Source organism: Ursus americanus, chromosome 2 (genome assembly GCF_024610735.1).
Source record: "Ursus americanus isolate L20-20 chromosome 2, mUrsAme1.1.p, whole genome shotgun sequence".
NCBI lineage: Eukaryota > Metazoa > Chordata > Mammalia > Carnivora > Ursidae > Ursus > Ursus americanus.
The window spans coordinates 25,041,369-25,061,184 of NC_142128.1; the positions used below are offsets into that span (position 1 = coordinate 25,041,369).

The window sequence follows — 19,816 nt, forward strand, 5'->3', positions numbered from 1 at the left end:
GAGAGGGATATTATTTAAAGGATGCATGTAGACTAGAAAGCCATCAGGAGTCTAAGTACCCTTTCATGGCATCTTCTCTGCTTTCTGTTCTCTTCTAACTTGTCAGTCCTCTGTATTTCCTAGTTTGATTTTGGAAGCAAGCAATCTGATCAGCTTAACTAATTGCCATTGTCCCTTTTGAGCATGTCTTGGCTAGGAATATCAACTTATTTGTCTACTTATAGATGGGTCTCTTTTTTTTCTCAAAGATTTTATTTATTTAGAGAAAAGAAAGAGCATGAGTCGGGGGTAGAAGCAGAGGGAGAGGGACAAAGAGACTCCATGCTGAGCACAGAGCCCAACACAGGGCTCGATCCCAGGACCCTGAGATCATGACCTGAGCCAAAATAAGAGTCGGATGCTCAACCGACAACCACCCAGGCACCTGTAGATGTGTCTCTCTTAAGCCACTTCCCACTCTCAAACCAATTGGTGACCACTCCTGCTTAAAGAATAGGCTGATGGTTGAGCAAGTGGCTAGGGGTGGAATAGACTGAGCTAGAATGGGCTGTTAGGAGTGGCAGGCACTGTGATGGGCAGGTCTAAGACACAAACTTTCTAATTTCTGCTTTTTAGACTCAGCTAATCTTTTCCTCTGTTGAACCATCTCTTACCACCCCAGCCAGTGTATTCTTCTTCCTTTCTTTTATAGCTTTTATTATTATAACCCATTTGAGACTTAAATTCTCTTTGTGTTCCTCTAATTATATTACAATACAGGCTTCTTAAAGTTGGGGCTGGGGCTTATACATCTTTTGATCTTCACTGTGTTTACCTGACACAAGGTTTAGAAACATGTCCTTTGAGGTTTAGGTTAAACACAAATATTTTCTTTTTTTTTTTTTTTTAAGATTTTATTTTAAGAGGTAGAGACAGAGAGCACAACTTGGTGGTGGGCAAGGGGAGTGTGGAGGAGCAGAGGGAGAGGGATAAGCAGGCTCTGTGCTGAGTGCAGAACCCAATGTGGGGCTAGATCCCATGACTCTGAGATAACGAATTGAGCCAAAATCAAGTCAGATACTTAACCGACTGAGCCACCCAGGTGTCCTTTCTTTTTTTTTTTTTTTAAAGATTTTATTTATTTATTTGACAGAGATAGAGACAGCCAGCGAGAGAGGGAACACAAGCAGGGGGAGTGGGAGAGGAAGAAGCAGGCTCCTAGTGGAGGAGCCTGATGTGGGGCTCGATCCCATAACGCCGGGATCACGCCCTGAGCCGAAGGCAGACGCTTAACCGCTGTGCCACCCAGGCACCCCCCAGGTGTCCTTTCTTAAACACACATTCTGACATACGTTTAATTGTTCTTTTTGTTTCAGGGTCTTTACCTTCTGCCAGTTCAAAAGTCAGCATTAACCTGCAGAATGACCCTATCATTCAAAAGTATGGCTCTAAGAAAGTGGGCTTAACCAGATGCCTTCTCACAAGGGAGGAAATGAAAACATTTCACTTTCCATTACAAGGTTGGTTTATATTTAATCTGAGGTTGGTAACAATGTAAGAATATTTAACAGTTTTTTCAAAACTATTACTGTTGAAAGTTCATTTTTTTGGCTGCTTTCCAAATGACTTAGTCCATCTTCTATTAATAAGGAAACACTGTAAGAGTAGATGTGTACCGTGATTGGTAAAGTGATGATTTCAGGTAGTGCATAAACATGACCTTAAATATCATTGAAATATTCTGTGAGAAAGTTATTCCTTTTTCAGTTTTCTTTCTTTCCTCCTTACTCTATTAGAAGGAAGTCAGTATGTCTTTAACACTTCTCTAGTACTTCCAGTCTTCCTCTTACCCTGCCATACCCCATCTTCTTTTTCTTCAATGAATAGATCAAGTCTAGGCTCAGAGCCTTGGTCAGTTATGTAACAAGAATTTAATAGAAATGCTGTAATTTCAGCTTATTTTCTTTATTACCTCTTAATCATAGCAATAATGTTAAATTTCTTTAAAAAAAAAACCACTCTAGATTTATGCTAAAGGGGATGCTGGAGAGAGTTAAGATGGCAGAGGAGTAGGGGACCTCTTTTTCAGCCGGTCCCGAGTCGAGCTGGATAGGTACCAGACCAGCCTAAATAACCACGGAATCAGCCTGAGACGCAAGATGATGCATCTGGATCTCTACAAATGAACATCTCCAGCGCTGAGTATTGAGGTACGAAGAGGGGAGCTGTAAACCGTGCACAGATATCGGAAGATAAACGGAAGGGGGAGGGAGCCGCCGCGTTTGGGCTCCGGGAAGCGGCAGCCACCTGCACTGGGGAGCGGGCGGACTCACAGAGGGCACCCGCGACTCACAGAGGGCACCCGCGAGAGAGCGGACTGAGAGCGGTGAGCCGTGAACGCGAGCCACCAGGCATGTCCCGGAACACCGGAATCCCGGTGTGCTCACGGGATCCAGACTGAGACCAAGAGCTCCTGGAGCGCGCGTGGGGCGGTGGCGGGCCACCTGCACGGGGGAGCAGGCGGACTCGCTGTCGGCACCCGCGAAACAGCAGACTGAGACCCTGAACCGGGTGCGCGCGCCACCAGGCTTCTCCGGAAACTCCGGAATCGGGGTGTGCTCACCGGGCATAGACTGAGACCGGGAGACCCGGGAGCGTGCGGGGCAGCCGGTGGCTGGCGGCATTAGAAACACAAAGGACAGAGACACGCCGGCCCTGGAAGTGAGGGCAGGGACGCCGAGTTGGTGCGCACATCCCGGGACGCTGCAGGGTTGAGCAGCACCAACAGTAATAGAGTTAAAGTGGCCAGAACATCAGTGGAGAACGGGCTGCAATCCCTCTGTCCTGTGACAATGCAGCCTCTGCTGCTCTGACCCTCAGAAGAGGCATAGGCGGCCGCCAGGGAAAGCCGCCGGAGAACAAAAGCCTGGAAATACCGGCTCAGAGAGTGCCCATCCCCATCCTCCCTCGCAGGGGACATGGAGACTCTAACCAAACAGGGTTGCCTGAGTATCCGCGCGGCAGGCCCCTCCCCCAGAAGGCAGGCTGAAAAATCAAGAAGCCCACAACCCAAGGCGCCTGGGTGGCGCAGTCATTGAGCGCCTGTCTCCGGCTTAGGGCGTGATCCCAGCGTTCCGGAAAGGAGTCCCTCATCAGGCTCCTCCGCTGGGAGCCTGCTTCTTCCTCTCTCACTCCCCTGCTTCTGTTCCGTTCTTGCTGTCTGTCTCCCTCTCTCAGATAAGTAAATAAATAAAATCTTTAAAGAAGAAGCCCACATCTCTAAGATCCCTATAAAACAAGGGGCACGGCCTGGGACCCAGTCAATAATTTTGGGCTCTGGACAACCCCGCAACCTCCCCTCATTAGAATGACAAGAAGGAGAAGCCCCCCCCCCCCCAGCAAAGAAAAGACAGTGAGTCAGTGGCCTCTGCCACAGAAGTAACGGATATGGATGTAACCAAATTATCAGAAATGGAATTCAGAGTAACAATGGTCAAGATAATGAGTAGACTTGAAAAAAGTATTCAGGAAAATGTTACTGAGAATATAGAATCCCTAAGGGCGGAAATGAGAGCGAATTTGACAGAAATTAAAAATTCTATGAGCCAAATGCAGGCAAAACTAGAGGCTCTGACGGCCAGGGTCATGGAAGCAGAGGAAAGGGTTAGTGAATTGGAGGATGGGTTAATAGAGGAAAAAATAAAAATAGAAGATGGTCTTAAAAAAATCCACGCCCACGAATGTTGACTACGGGAGATTACTGACTCAACGAAACGATCCAATGTTAGAATCGTCGGCATACCCGAGGGGGTGGAGAAAAACAGAGGTCTAGAAGAGATATTTGAACAAATTGTAGCTGAAAACTTCCCTAATCTAGCAAGGGAAACAAAAATTCGTGTCCAAGAGGCAGAAAGGACCCCTCCCAAGCTCAACCATGACAGACCTACACCACGTCACGTCATAGTGCAATTCACAAATATGAGATCCAAGGATACAGTATTGAAAGCGGCCAGGGCAAAGAAATTTCTCACGTACCAAGGCAAAGGCATCAGAATTACGTCAGACCTGTCTACACAGACCTGGAATGAGAGAAAGGGTTGGGGGAGCATTTTTAAAGCTCTTTCAGAGAAAAACATGCAGCCAAGGATCCTTTATCCAGCAAGGCTGTCATTCAGAATTGATGGAGAAATAAAGACATTTCAGAATCGACAGTCACTAGCCAATTTTGTAACCACGAAACCAGCCCTACAGGAGGTATTACGGGGGTTCTATAAAAGTAAAAAGGCCCCAAGAGTGATACAAAACAGAAAGTCACAGCCAATACAAACAAAGACTTTACTGACAACATGGCAGAATTAAAAGCATATTTCTCAGTACTCAGTCTTAACATTAATGGTTTAAATTCTGGCTTCAAACGCCACAGGGTTGCAGATTGGATAAAAAGAAATGACCCATCCATTTGCTGTCTACAAGAGACTCATTTCGAACCCAAAGATGCATTCAGACTGAGAGTAAGGGGATGGAGTACCATCTTTCACGCAAATGGACCTCAAAAGAAAGCTGGGATAGCAATTCTCATATCAGATGAACTGGATTTTAAACTACAGACTATAGTTAGAGATGCAGAAGGGCACTATATTATTCTTAAAGGAAGTATTCAACAAGTGGATATGACAATTATAAATATATATGCCCCCAACAGGGGAGCAGCAAGATACACAAGCCAGCTCTTAACCAGAATAAAGAGACATATAGATAAAAATACATTAATAGTAGGGGACCTCAACACTCCACTCTCAGAAATAGACAGAACACCCTGGCAAAAACTAAGCAAAGAATCAAAGGCTTTGAATGCCATACTCGACGAGTTGGACCTCTTAGATATATATAGAACACCACACCCCAGAACCAAAGAATACTCATTCTATTCTAATGCCCATGGAACATTTTCAAGAATAGACCATGTCCTGGGACACAAAACAGGTCTCAGCCGATACCAAAAGATTGAAATTATCCCCTGCATATTCTCAGACCACAACGCTCTGAAATTGGAACTCAACCACAAGGAAAAATTTGGAAGAAACTCAAACACTTGGAGACTAAGAACCATCCTGCTCAGGAATGACTCAATAAACCAGGAAATCAAAAATCAAATTAAACAATTTATGGAGACCAATGAGAATGAAAATACAACAGTCCAAAACCTATGGGATACTGCAAAGGCGGTCCTAAGGGGGAAATACATAGCCATCCAAGCCTCACTCAAAAGAATAGAAAAATCTAAAATGCAGTTTTTATATTCTCACCTCAAGAAGCTGGAACAGCAACAGAGGGACAGGCCTAATCCACGCACGAGGAAGCAGTTGACCAAAATTAAAGCTGAAATCAATCAAGCAGAAACCAGAAGTACAGTAGAGCAGATCAACAGGACTAGAAGCTGGTTCTTGGAGAGAATCAATAAAATTGACAGGCCACTGGCAAGACTTATCCAAAAGAAAAGAGAAAGGACCCAGATTATTAAAATTATGAATGAAAAAGGAGAGGTCACGACGAACACCATTGAAATTGGAAGGATTATTAGAAATTTTTATCAACAGCTATATGCCAATAAACTAAGCAATCTGGAAGAGATGGAATCCTTCCTGGAAACCTATAAACTACCAAGATTGAAACAGGAAGAAATTGATTTCTTGAACAGGCCAATTAATTATGAAGAAATTGAGTCAGTGATAAACAACCTTCCAAATAACAAAACTCCAGGCCCGGACGGTTTTCCTGGGGAATTCTACCAAACATTCAAAGAAGAAATAATACCTATTCTCCTAAAGCTATTTCAAAAAATAGAAACAGAAGGAAAGCTACCAAACTCATTCTATGAGGCCAATATTACCTTGATCCCCAAACCAGGCAAAGACCCCCTCAAAAAGGAGAATTACAGACCGATTTCCCTAATGAATATGGACGCCAAAATCCTCAACAAGATACTTGCTAATAGAATCCAACAGTTCATTAAAAGGATTATCCACCACGATCAAGTGGGATTCATACCTGGGATGCAAGCGTGGTTCAATATTCGCAAATCAATCAGCGTGATACATCATATCAACAAGAAAAGACTCAAGAACCATATGATCCTCTCAATCGATGCCAAAAAAGCATTTGACAAAATACAGCATCCTTTCCTGATTAAAACCCTTCAGAGTGTAGGAATAGAAGCTACATTTCTCAATCTCATAAAAGCCATCTATGAAAAGCCTACTGCAAATATTATTCTCAATGGGGAAAAGCTGGAAGCCTTTCCCTTAAGATCAGGAACACGACAAGGATGCCCACTCTCGCCACTATTATTCAACATAGTACTAGAAGTCCTTGCAACAGCAATCAGACAACAAAAAGGGATCAAAGGTATTCAAATCAGCAAAGAAGAAGTCAAAATGTCTCTCTTCGCAGATGACATGATACTCTATATGGAAAAACCAAAAGAAGCCACTCCCAAACTATTAGAAGTTATAGAGCAATTCAGTAACGTGGCGGGATACAAAATCAATGCTCAGAAATCAGTTGCATTTCTGTACACGAATAACGAGAACGAAGAAAGAAATTAGGGAATCCATCCCATTTACAATAGCACCAAAACCCATACGTTACCTTGGAATTAACTTAACCAGAGACATAAAGGACCTTTACTCTAGAAACTATAAATCACTCTTAAAAGACATTGAGGAAAACATAAAAAGATGGAAAGATATTCCATGCTCATGGATCGGAAGAATTAACATAGTTAAAATGTCCATGCTACCCAGAGCAATCTACATTTTCAATGCTATCCCGATCAAAATACCGAGAACGTTTTTCAAAGAACTGGAACAAATAGTCCTTAAATTTGTATGGAACCAGAAAAGACCCCGAATCTCCAAGGAACTGTTGAAAAGGAAAAACAAAGCTGGGGGCATCACAATGCCGGATTTCGAGCTGTACTACAAAGCTGTGATCACAAAGACAGCATGGTACTGGCACAAAAACAGACACATAGACCAGTGGAACAGAATAGAGAGCCCAGAAATGGACCCTCAGCTCTTTGGGCAACTAATATTTGATAAAGCAGGAAAAAACATCCGGTGGGAAAAAGACAGTCTCTTCAATAAATGGTGCTGGGAAAATTGGACAGCTACATGCAAAAGAATGAAACTTGACCACTATCTCACACCATACACAAAAATAACCTCCAAATGGATGAAAGACCTCGATGTGAGACAGGAATCCATCAAAATTCTAGAGGAGAACATAGGCAGCAACCTCTACGACATCGGCCAAAGCAACCTTTTTCATGATACATCCCCAAAGGCAAGAGAAACAAAAGATAAAATGAATTTATGGGGCTTCATCAAGATTAAAAGTTTCTGCACAGCCAAGGAAACAGTCAGAAAAACTAAGAGGCAGCCCACGGAATGGGAGAAGATATTTGCAAATGACACTACAGATAAAGGACTGGTATCCAAGATCTACAAAGAACTTCTCAAACTCAATACACGAGAAACAAATAAATCAAAAAATGGGCAGAAGATATGAACAGACACTTTTCCAATGAAGACATACAAATGGCTAACAGACACATGAAAAAATGTTCAAAATCATTAGCCATCAAGGAAATTCAAATCAAAACCACACTGAGATACCACCTTACGCCAGTTAGAATGGCAAAAATAGACAAGGCAAGAAACAACAATTGTTGGAGAGGATGTGGAGAAAGGGGATCCCTCCTACATTGTTGGTGGGAATGCAAGTTGGTACAGCCACTCCCGAAAACAGTGTGGAGGTCCCTTAAAAAGTTAAAAATTGAGCTACCCTATGATCCAGCCATTACACTACTGGGTGTTTACCCCAAAGATACAGACGTAGTGAAGAGAAGGGCCATATGCACCCCAATGTTCATAGCAGCAATGTCCACAATAGCTAAATCGTGGAAGGAGCCGAGATGCCCTGCAACAGATGACTGGATTAAGAAGTTGTGGTCCATATATACAATGGAATATTACTCAGCAATCAGAAAGAACGAGTTCTCAACATTTGCTACAACATGGACGGCACTGGAGGAGATAATGCTTAGTGAAATAAGTCAAGCAGAGAAAGACAACTATCATATGATTTCTCTCATCTATGGAACATAAGAACTAGAATGATCAGTAGGGGAAGAAAGGGATAAAGAAAGGGGGGGTAATCAGAAGGGGGAATGAAACATGAGAGACTATGGACTATGAGAAACTAACTGAGGGCTACAGAGGGGAGGGGGGTGGGGGAATGGGATAGACCGGTGATGGGTAGTAAGGAGGGCACATATTGCATGGTGCACTGGGTGTTATACACAACTAATGAATCATCGAGCCTTACATCGAAAACCGGGGATGTACTGTATGGTGACTAACATAATATAATAAAAAATCATTATTTAAAAAAATAAAATAAAAAAAAAATAAAGGGGATGCTGGAAAAAGAGTAAAAAAATATATATATAAAATAAAAAAACCCCACTCTATTGAGATACATAATTTACATACCATATAATTCACCCATTTAACATAATACAATTCAATAGTTCTTAGCGTATTTATAGAATTTTGCAACCATCACCATAATCAATTTTAGGATACTTTCATCACCACAAAAGAAACCCTGTACTGTTATTTTTCACACAACATCCATACCCCCTAGGCAATCACTAGTTTCTGTCTGTGGATTTACTTATTATAGGTATTTCATATAAATGGAATTAAACCATAGCTGGTCTTTTGTAGCTGGCTTTTTTCACTTAACATAAAGTTTTCAAGTTTCATCCATGTTGTAGCATGTATCAGTACTTCATTCTTTTTTTTTAATTTCCTTTTATTTTAAATTTAATTTTAATAAGATTAAATATAATTTAGTTTTAGGCGGTGTCTGACCGGCTCAGTCAGAAGCATGAGACTCATGATCTCAGGGTTGTGAGTTCGAGCCCCACATTGGGTGTAGAGGTTACTTAAATAAGTAAGTATTAAAAACATATATGTGTGGTGTGTGTGTGTATAAAATTTAGTTTGAAAATAATATATGTGGCTCCATCCATATATGAAAACTCGTATCTTTCTTCTTTCAGTTTGTCCTACTTATTAAAGCCTTATACTTTCATTTTTTTAAGATTTAACAAGCAATTATTTTTATTGAAGTATAGTACTTGACATACAATGTTACATTAGTTTCAGGTGTACAGCGTAGTGATTTGACAGCTCTGTAATTATGCTGTGCTCATTAAGTGTAGCTGCTGTCTGTCACCTTTATTTTCATTCAGATGATATTCTGTATATGGATATATAACATTTTGTGCATTCATTAGTTGATGGACTTTTAGATTGTTTCCACATTTTGGCTATTATGGATAATACTGCTATGAACATTCAGGTACGAGTTTTTGTGTGGACATGTGTTTTCATTTTGGGGAAGTATATACCTGGGAGTAGAATTGCTGGGTCATATGGTAATTGTTTAGTCTTTTAAAGAACTATCAGACTTTTTCCAGAGCAGCTGCACCACTTTACATTCCCTCCAGCAATAATAAGGGTTTCGGTTTGTGCACATTCTTAACAACTATTTATTTATTTATTTATTTATTTATTTATTTATTTATTTTTTAAAAGATTTTATTTATTTATTTGACAGAGACAGCCAGCGAGAGAGGGAACACAAGCAGGGGGAGTGGGAGAGGAAGAAGCAGGCTCCCAGCAGAGGAGCCTGATGCGGGGCTCGATCCCAGAACTCCGGAATCACGCCCTGAGCCGAAGGCAGACGCTCAACGACTGCGCCACCCAGACGCCCCTCTTAACAACTATTTATTCTGTCTTTTTGTTACATCCATTATAGTGGTGTGAAGCAGTAGCTCATGATTTTGATTTCTGTTTCTCTGATGGCTGATGATGTTGAACATCTTTTCATATGCTATCTGTAAAATGGAGTTAATAGCTCAGATATCATGGATTGCCATGGGGATTAAATGAGTTAATGTATACAAAAGTGCTTAGCATGGTGGGTGGCACATAGTGATTTTTAAAAGTTATTTTTTGTTATTATTGCTACTAATCATATAGATAAGGGCAGCAAGTATAAAGTCTCCCAGATTTGGGGATGCCTCTCTTTTTTGGTGTAGATCATATTTTAATTTTTTTAATTGTAATTAGTTGGCAATTTTGAGGTACGATGACATAGAAACTAGTCAAAGTTTCTCAAACTCTACTTTGTTTCTTGTCTTACAAGATCTAAGTATTTTTACTGTTTAAGCCTCTGTCTGAAGGTAGGAAATCTTCAATGGTTCAAACACTTTGGGACCTCTGAGCTGAATGTGCCTGGTTATTGACTAAGGGTACACAACGGAGGCGGTACCTTAAGTGGGTTCCTGTAGGGAATTTTCAGGCTTTGATTCCAGAAAAATGCAGGCATGTTTCTGAACAGAGATCTCAGGGAGGTCTTAAGGGTAGAGTTAGGTGCAGGGGTGCATGTGGTGAATGTTACTTTCTGCCTATGGTGAAATCCTTTTAGATCTCTACTGTGGTGGAATTTCATTCCTATTTTTTCTTTATTTAGGAAAGAAAGATGTTACATGCAGTTTTTGCATACTGTATTCATCCTCCTCTAGTCCAGTGACTTGGGATTTAGTCAAAATTTAGGTGTTTTTTGTTTTGGTTTGGTTTTTTTTTGAGAGAGAGTGCGTGGACACGGGAGGGGACAGAAGGAGAGGAGAGAGAGAATCTTAAGCAGGCTCTACATCCAGCACTGAACGTGTAGCCTGATGCAGGGCTCGATCTCACAACCCTGAGATCATGACTTGAGCCAAAATTGGGTTGGATGCTTAACTGACTGAGCCACCCAGACGCCCCAGCTACAATTTAGTTATAATCTCTTTTCTTATATGGAGGAAAAATTGTTACTTGGTAACTGCCAAGAAGTCTAGGCCCTATTATCCCCTATAAGGGCAGCCTGTAGTATTCTCCCATAATATAAAAATGAGCATAAGCGAAAAACTTGAGGACTGACATTGTCTCTCATATAATTTTTATATTTCAAGTGTCTAACAGAGAAGGTGACTAGTAAATATAGTATTTCAGTTTTCCCTCGGTGAATGAATCTAAGAATGATGTTTATCATCTCTAGTTTTAAAGGCAGATATTTTCTTTTCCTCCTAGGTTTTCCTGACTGTGAAAACTTTGTACTTACCAAATGTAATGGTTCTATAACAGACAACAGTCCTCTCTTTGGACTTGACTGTGAAATGGTAAGTACTACTTTTAATGTTTCAACTGGAGGATTACAAACTAGAGTCTAGTAGAAGATGATTTATTGAGTCTAATGCACCAGTGAACCAGTGCATTTAGTTCCAGTATTTCAGTTTAAATAACTGAAAGTAGACCCTTTTACTCACATTTTAGAAAACTTGGATATATGCTCCAGGATGAAGAAAAGATATCACATAAGTTTTCTAACTAGTTGTTATGTTTAACCAAATCTCTGGCAATTACCCTAACTTTACTCCTTCTGTCCTTTGAACAAGTGTTTTGTTACTGTTTCCCTAAAGACTTTGACTCAATTACCATTGGTTTGGCTTAGTTTCACACATTTAAGATTAGAAGTAGAATTTCCCTCAAGCTCCCTTTGTGTTTTACTTTGTCTAATTAGTAAGTCTCCTTTCGAAGACAGGGCATCCCCTGTCAGTACTCAGGTACCAGTCTCTCATTTCTTAATGAGTAGCTAAGAACTAAAGTTTTTGAGTCTCGCATCAGGTTGTGTATCCCCTGGCCTTGCCTATTAATGGCATTGTCACATTGGACAAATTCCGTAACCTCTCATTCTCAACTTCTCCCTCTGTGAAGTGGGGATAATAATAGAGGTACCTCATCATGTTATTATCAGGTGTTGTATGTAGAATGCTTAGTATTGCATTAGATGATAATGGAGTGCACTATTAAAAAATTACTTTCTAGTGGTACTCAGCTAATACTGGGATGTCATACACAATAAATGGTAAAATGATGAATGATGTTATTTCCACCCATCTTCCTTGAGCACATCCTTTTCAGAGCAATTAGATGAAATGTTCAGCAGTCTGCCTAGCTTTAATTTCATTCAAACTGGGCTCTCTAGTTAGCAAAGTCTCTGCCATTGTCACTGGGACTCCAGTAGATTACAGCTGATGGCGGTTGAGATAGTGTGAATAATGAGAGGAAGCAAGAGCTTCCGCAGTTCAGCAGTCTGACTATGGCCTGGTCTTTCAGTGCCTCACATCCAAAGGGAGAGAGCTAACACGCATCTCACTGGTTGCTGAAGGAGGCTGCTGTGTTATGGATGAACTCGTTAAACCTGACAACAAGATTCTGGACTACCTTACCAGGTATTTTTCACCTTGCCTTCTGCCCTCCCTAGCCCTGGCAGACTAGAGTGGAATGTGATAACAGGAATAGTTTGTAGTTTCTGTTTGTTTAGGTATAATCTACTTCTGTGTTACCAAAGACAAGGCTGGGGTAGCACAACTGTAAATTTTAAAACTGAAATTGCACAACGTCAGTGTATAAAGCTCTTAAACCTTCTTGCTCTCTAGTCTTCCTGTGACCTTAAGTAAGCAGATCTTCTCCCAGCTGTAATCATTATGTAGCAACTGCCAAACAGGTGGAGTTTTGCTCTCTGATAAGACCTCATTGGAAAAATCTGCGAATCACTATTTGGCAGTCAAATTTAGAGCTTAAGCTGCCTTGACCTCAAAAAATCAAAACAAAACAAAGTTTTTCCATAACAGAAATTGGAAGCTCAAAAATTTTAGTCTGTCTTTTTAAAGATTATCTTGTAATTTCAGAATGTACATATTATAGTGATTAGGCAAAGAAAAGCTAGTAAAACATTACTCTTGAAGTTGCATCTATGGATTCATGCTTACCTTAGGCACAGAGAGGCCATGATAGTGATAAAGATTGTCTTATTAGCAGACATAATTAGACAGTATTCTTAGGGAACAATCATTTGTGGCAAAGATGTATGTATAGCGTGTTTGTCACAGTATTTAAAAAATATGGGAATATAAACATCTGAAAGTAGGGGATTGGTTAAAATATGTGAAATCCATATAATGGAATACTCTAACCATTTAAAAGGATGTGTTGAAATTTATCGATGTGAAAACTTGATATATGGCAAATGATAAAATCGTGTTATAAAGTAATATGCATTATGATTGCATTTTTATAAAAATAAAATATATACATGGGGGCACCTGAGTGGCTCATTCGGTTAAGCATCCAACTCTTGATTTCGACTTAGGTCATGATCTCAGGGTCCTGGGATCGAGCCTTGCATCACGCTTCGTGCTCACCGGGGAGTCTGCTTGAGGATTTTCTCTCTTTCTCTCTGCTTCTCTCTCTCTCAAATAAATCTTTAAATATGTGTGTATATATATACATATATATATATATATATATATATTTGTATGTGTATGTATATATGTGTGTGTGTGTGTATATACACACACATGAATATATGTATCAAAAAATATGAAAGGATATTTACTAAAATGTAAAAAGTGATCATCTCTGATTCATGGGATTTGGGGTTATTTTAAATTCCCTCTTTGCTTATCTGTATTTTCAACCTTTTTTTTTTTTTTTCAACCTTTTTACACTGAGCATATATTAATTTTTTAAAATATTCTTTTTGAAATGACTTTTCAAGGAGGAAAACCTATTAATATCCTGACCTGTCCATTTCTCTTTTTTTATTGAAAGCTTTTCAGGAATCACAAAGAAGATTCTTAACCCAGTGACAACCAAACTCAAAGATGTACAGAGACATTTAAAAGCACTGCTTCCTCCTGATGCTGTGTTAGTGGGCCATTCCTTAGACTTGGATCTCAGAGCACTGAAAGTGAGTATCTGACTTAGTTTTTCCAGCATATATGCCTTTTCCATTTATTTCAAATCTAAAGTCTTGGGTTCTTCTATTCCCCAGCCCATTTGTTTTTTTCCTTTAGCACAGGATGCTACTCATTCTATTCTCTTTCCTCCTCAGATGATACATCCATATGTTATTGATACATCATTGCTTTATGTCAGAGAGCAGGGCAGAAGATTTAAGCTAAAGTTCTTAGCCAAAGCTATTTTGGGGTAGGTTATTTGCATATTATAATATTGTCCTGACAAGTTGCATGTAAGTTAGCATATAATTTCTTATTTAATGCATATTGCAGAATTCAGGGTCTCTGTTCTTCCTCTTAGTCTGTAAACATGATTCCTTTCATTTCTTATGAATCCTGGGATCCTAATTCCAGAGAAGTATGACTCAGAGATGAAGAAATTATGGGAATCCAGAAAGGGGTATACATTTATATCTGAAGGTTGATGGATAGAACTGGATAGAACTGCCAGAAAAGTTAACCAAAATTTGAAAACATAATGTTTCTATATTGAATGTATCCTATTATGTACAAACACATGTGTACAAAGATGTTCATTATAGTATGGTTTAAAACAGCCAAAAACTGCCAATATTCTATAGGAGTGGTTAAATAAATTACATTTATCTGTATTATTGAATACTTTGTTATTCTTAAAAGAATGTGATGGATCTGTAAGTGCTAATAAGGAAACCTCTTAAAGTACTAAGAATAAAATGGAGATTTAGAACAAGATCTGTATATGCCTAGATATCAGTATGATATAGATTAGATTTAGATAAATTTATAGACACAAACATATGTACTATTTTAAGGTTTTTGAAAACGACCAAGAAAAAATTTAAGTACATATAGACACTTGCATGGAAATATAAAATTTCTGGAAGGTAACTTTAAATAGTGGTTACATCTAAAAGAATGAGGCAAGGGGTTGGCTGGGGAGTGGCCAGAGCCTTTACTGGGTAGCCTTTTGTCCAGATGATACTCTTGCTGTAGACAAAGCCATTCCTGATCATTGTACATCGTCAGTGCCTCTCACTCCGGGTACTCTCCTGGCACTTAGGAATAAAGGAATTTTGATTATTGTGATAAAATCTGATTATCAGATTGCTGAAATTTTACATGGAACCAGAATATTAGAGGTGGTTGAAAGAACCTATCATTGAAAATGCTGTCGAGTGTGTCAGTTTTATCTTGGCTTTCCAGGAAGGATATACAGTGTCCAGATAGGCTTGGTCATGATGCCACAGAAGATGCTAGAACAACCCTTGAATTGGCTCGGTATTTCCTTAAGTATGGCCCAAGGAAGGTTAGTATCTTTGACCTGTATGTTTGCTTTCCTTAAAATTATGAGACTGGAACAGATAGTCACAGACACCATTTCCTGTTATTACCTTTCTTTACAAAAATAAGAGTGTAATTCAAGCTGAGCATTTGGAATTAAGACCTATATGACTAGCATAATGTAGTAGTTAAGTATGTAGTTTCTGAAGTTGGCCTTGTCTGTTTTTATTTTATTTATTTATTTTTAAAGATTTTATTTATCTGTCAGAGAGAGCAGAAGCAGGGGGAGCGGCAGGCAGAGGGAGAAGCAGGTTCCTTGCCGACTAAGGAGCCTGATACAGGACTCGATCCCAGGACGATGACCCGAGCCAAAGGCAGACGTTCAACTGACTGAGCCACCCAGGGGTCCAGGCTTATCTGTTTTTAAATAAAGATGGTACAGGGGCTCCTGGCTTGTTCAGGCAGTGGAGCATGTGACTGTTGGTCTCAGGGTTATGAGTTTGAGCCCCATGTTGGGTGTAGAGATTACTTTAAAATCTTAAAGAAAAAAAAAGATTACTACTATGTTTAGCTACATAATCTGGGTCAATTTCTCTGTGAAGAACTTCAGTTTCTACATGTGTAAAATGGAAACACGTGTCTCTGGGATATTGGTGAGGGTAAATGAGATCTCTTATATAAAGCTGGTTAGTACAGTACCTTGAATATATTAAGCACTATAATGTGTGGCTCATTGTATGCTGATAATTGTAATAATAATTATGAAAAATCTACATAGATTTTTGCTCTTTTGTGGTGGGGGGAGCATGCCATTGCTTCAGTAGCAGTTCAGTGGGTGTAGATTAGAACAGCACATAAGGGAAACCTTGAAGGAGACAGTTTCTTACAGACCTTGTTACAATGCATTCTAACTTATTCGATTGTCCCATTGCATGATATGTTCTGTCATGACTCCACTATGAAATAAATGGTAGTCTATGTAGAATCATAAGCATCCAGAATACTGTTTGTGTCACAGTGGTAGAAAGACACTCTAAAATGTCTTCTGGGACATACAAATAATGATAATAGTTTGGATCTCACTCTCTGCTTTGCAACTCCCAAATGGTCTCCCACTTTATGGAAGAATAAAAAAACATCCAGTGGAAAAAAGACAGTCTCTTCAATAAATGGTGCTGGGAAAATTGAACAGCTACATGCAAAAGAATGAAACTTGACCAATCTCTCACACCATACACAAAAATAAACTCCAAACGGATGAAAGACCTTGATGTGAGACAGGAATCCATCAAAATCCTAGAGGAGAACATAGGCAGCAACCTCTACGACATCAGCCAAAGCAACCTTTTTCATGACACATCTCCAAAGGCAAGAGAAACAAAAGATAAAATGAACTTGTGGGACTTCATCAAGATAAAAAGCTTCTGCACAGCCAAGGACAGTCAAAAAAACTAAGAGGCAGCCCACGGAATGGGAGAATATATTTCCAAATGATGCTACAGATAAAAGACTGGTATCCAAGATCTACAAAGAAGTTCTCAAACTGAATATGCGAGAAACAAATCATAAAAGGGGCAGAAGATAGGAACAGACACTTTTTCAATGAAGACATACAAATGGCTAACAGACACATGAAAAAATGTTCAAAATCATTAGCCATCAGGGAAACTCAAATCAAAACCACACTGAGATACCACCTTATGCCAGTTAGAATGGCAAAAATAACTAGGCGAGAAACACCAATTGGTGGAGAGGATGTGGAGAAAGGGGAAACCTCCTACATTGTTGGTAGGAATGCAAGTTGGTACAGCCACTCTGGAAAACAGTGTGGAAGTCCCTTAAAAAGTTAAAAATTGAGGTACCCTGTGACCCAGCCATTGCACTACTGGGTATTTACCCCAAAGATGCAGACGTAGTGAAGAGAAGGGCCATATGCCCCCCAATGTTCATAGCAGAATTGTCCACAATAGCTAAATCGTGGAAGGAACCGAGATGCCCTTCAACAGATGACTGGATTAAGAAGTTGTGGTCCATATATACAATGGAATATTACTCCGCTATCAGAAAGAACGAGTTCTCAACACTTACTGCAACATGGACGGCACTGGAGGAGACAATGCTAAGTGAAATAAGTCAAGCAGAGAAAGACAATTATCATATGATTGCTCTCATCTATGGAACATAAGAACTAGGATGATCGCTAAGGGAAGAAAGGTATAAAGAATGGGGGGTAATCAGAAGGGGGAATGAAGCATGAGAGACTATGGACTCTGAGAAACAAACTGAGGGCCTCAGAGGGGAGGGGGTGGGGGAATTGGATAGACTGGTGATGGGTAGTAAGGAGGGCACGTATAGCATGGTGCACTGGGTGTTATACGCAACTAATGAATTATCAAACTTTACATCAGAAACCTGGGATGTACTGTATGGTGACTAACATAATATAATTAAAAAACATTAAAATTAAATAAATAAATACATAAACAAAAAATAGAAAAAAAGAGGGAACAGGGACCTGGGTTGGGAGGGAGCAGAAACAAGAAGGTCTGCCAAAGTTCCAGAGAAGACCTGTCGTTGGGATGGTGTGTGGTGAGACCACATTGGGAAGGGGATACTTACAAACGAGGTCACACGGGGTGTCCATTATGATGTACCAGGGGCAAAGGCAGCTGATTGGTCGAGAGAAAGTATACAGCCTCTGTGTTGCTAAGGATACCTTCAGTCAGGTGAAGGCTTGGAAGAAGGTGGATTCTCCTCCAATCATTTAACCTGCTACTGTATCCTGCTGACCTAGTGATTTACTAACCTGCTGACCTACTAACCTTTCTGAACCCTCCTGCCTCCCCTTGAGTACTTGATCTGACCCTGACACTGTCCGAGACCTCCTCTTGTCCTGACAAACGCCTTCCCCAATCCTACCCTCTATTTCCACCTTACCCCCATCCCTATTTACCACCCTATCCCCTCCCACCACTCCCTACCCCACCCACCCCCACTCCCACACCACCCCCGATCTCCACCTCCTCCCTGGTGCCCCAGTGCCCCTTGAAAGGACCAAGACATGAAGGTGCAGAGACTGTTCTGGCTGCTCTTGCTCTGGTGTCCCGGTTCCCCAAACCCAAATGTGAGTAAACATGGCACTTCAGTGGTGTCTTCCTTCTTTTCTTTTTTTTAAGATTTGATTTATTTGAGAGAGAGAAAGGGCACAGGTGCAGAGGGAAGGGCAGAGGGTGAGGGACAGAGAGAATCCCAAGCCAGCTGTGTGGTGAGCCCAGAGCCTAAAGAGGGGCTCAATCTCAGGACCATGAGATCACGACTTGATCCAAACCAAGACTTTGTCACTTAACTGACTGAGCCACCCAGGTGCCCCAAAGCTGCTGGTAGTGTCTTCCTTCCTAGTGGGTTCTTTGACACGGTGGTTAAATAACAGCTTTTTCCTGGGGTTCTTGATGGGAACTTCAGAAGACCTTCACATTTCCCTGAAGACCGAGCACCACAGGGCAGGTTTCTCGGTCAGCCTGAAGGGGTTGTGGCCACAACTGTCCACACCAAGTTCTACATCCTGTCTGCGCTGCTTGGTCCAAAAACCACAGTGCTGGCAGGATGGAAACCTGAAAATACTAGGTTTATGGTGTCAAGAAGGAAGGATTTGTGAAGATACGAAAAGCCATTGAGCTCTTTGTCTTAAAGAGGGGGCTTAGATGATATGTACATTATATCTCATTAAAATTGTCCTTAAAAATGTCAGGAACTCGAATTTAATAGGAACTATGGGTATTAGACGGGCTTCTGGAAGCCCGGTGAAGCTCCTGCTTCAAAAGCCTTGTAAGTTTAGGGTCCATCTTATGTGTAGTTTGTTTTCCTATCAGCACATTGTTGATATTTGTGGAGTTTGGCAGCCCTGGGAACAAAGATATCTCAAGCATTGGTGTTGGGACTAGAGTGTTAAAAAGTGAAATGTCCTTTGTGCTCCATGCTTCCTGGTTTGTTGACTTTTAACAAGTTCTGAGTCAGCCCTTTCCTTCTGGTCTTGGAGGCTGTCCCCAGGGACTCTGTGTCCCACCAGGTCCATGGGAGCCCTGAGACGCCCAGCAGACACTAAGTGATCTTATTCTGCTGAGACATTTGTCATGGGAAAATCACTAGGAGTGGTGGGATCAGGAAGTGAATGAGTTGTCGTCCTTTCTTAGGCCAAGTATGTACAGAGTGTTGATTTCCCCAAAGTAAAAAGGTCCTGAACGTCCTTAGGATTGTCCAAATATAAAGAAATACCTGGTTTCCAGTGTGAATATTTCATTTTGTCATTAAAAAGTAAAACCTGTACCCTCAGGAGAGAAAGAAAGAAAGAGACAGACAGGGAACACCCCTAGAAATAAGTAGACTTCTTTAGATCGGCTTGCACCAGATTCTTACAGAGAGATCTGGAAAGTGTCAGTAGTCAGGAAGGATCCTTATATTGAGGCAGAATCATTCCACACAAATACCTCCAGTCAAAATAGACTCTGTTCTGTTTCTTTTGAGTCTTCAAAGGAGGACATTTCTTGGTAGTCTTGATTGGAATTATTCCCCTCTACCCAGTCATCATCTCAACTGCAT

General features: G+C 40.6%; 1 protein-coding gene across 4 annotated transcripts in view; it reads left to right on the forward strand.

The window, feature by feature from the left end:
• Positions 1-19,816, forward strand: part of LOC148110530 (uncharacterized) — a 49,549-nt gene that overhangs the window by 10,587 nt on the left and 19,146 nt on the right. For all 4 annotated transcript variants that reach the window (XM_087865640.1, XM_087865641.1, XM_087865647.1 and 1 more), the window contains 6 exons: positions 1,356-1,499; positions 11,187-11,275; positions 12,273-12,388; positions 13,770-13,908; positions 14,053-14,147; positions 15,143-15,245. In XM_087865640.1, the coding sequence (XP_087721766.1) occupies positions 1,356-1,499; positions 11,187-11,275; positions 12,273-12,388; positions 13,770-13,908; positions 14,053-14,147; positions 15,143-15,245 (686 nt within the window). The remainder of the gene's footprint in view (positions 1-1,355; positions 1,500-11,186; positions 11,276-12,272; positions 12,389-13,769; positions 13,909-14,052; positions 14,148-15,142; positions 15,246-19,816) is intronic.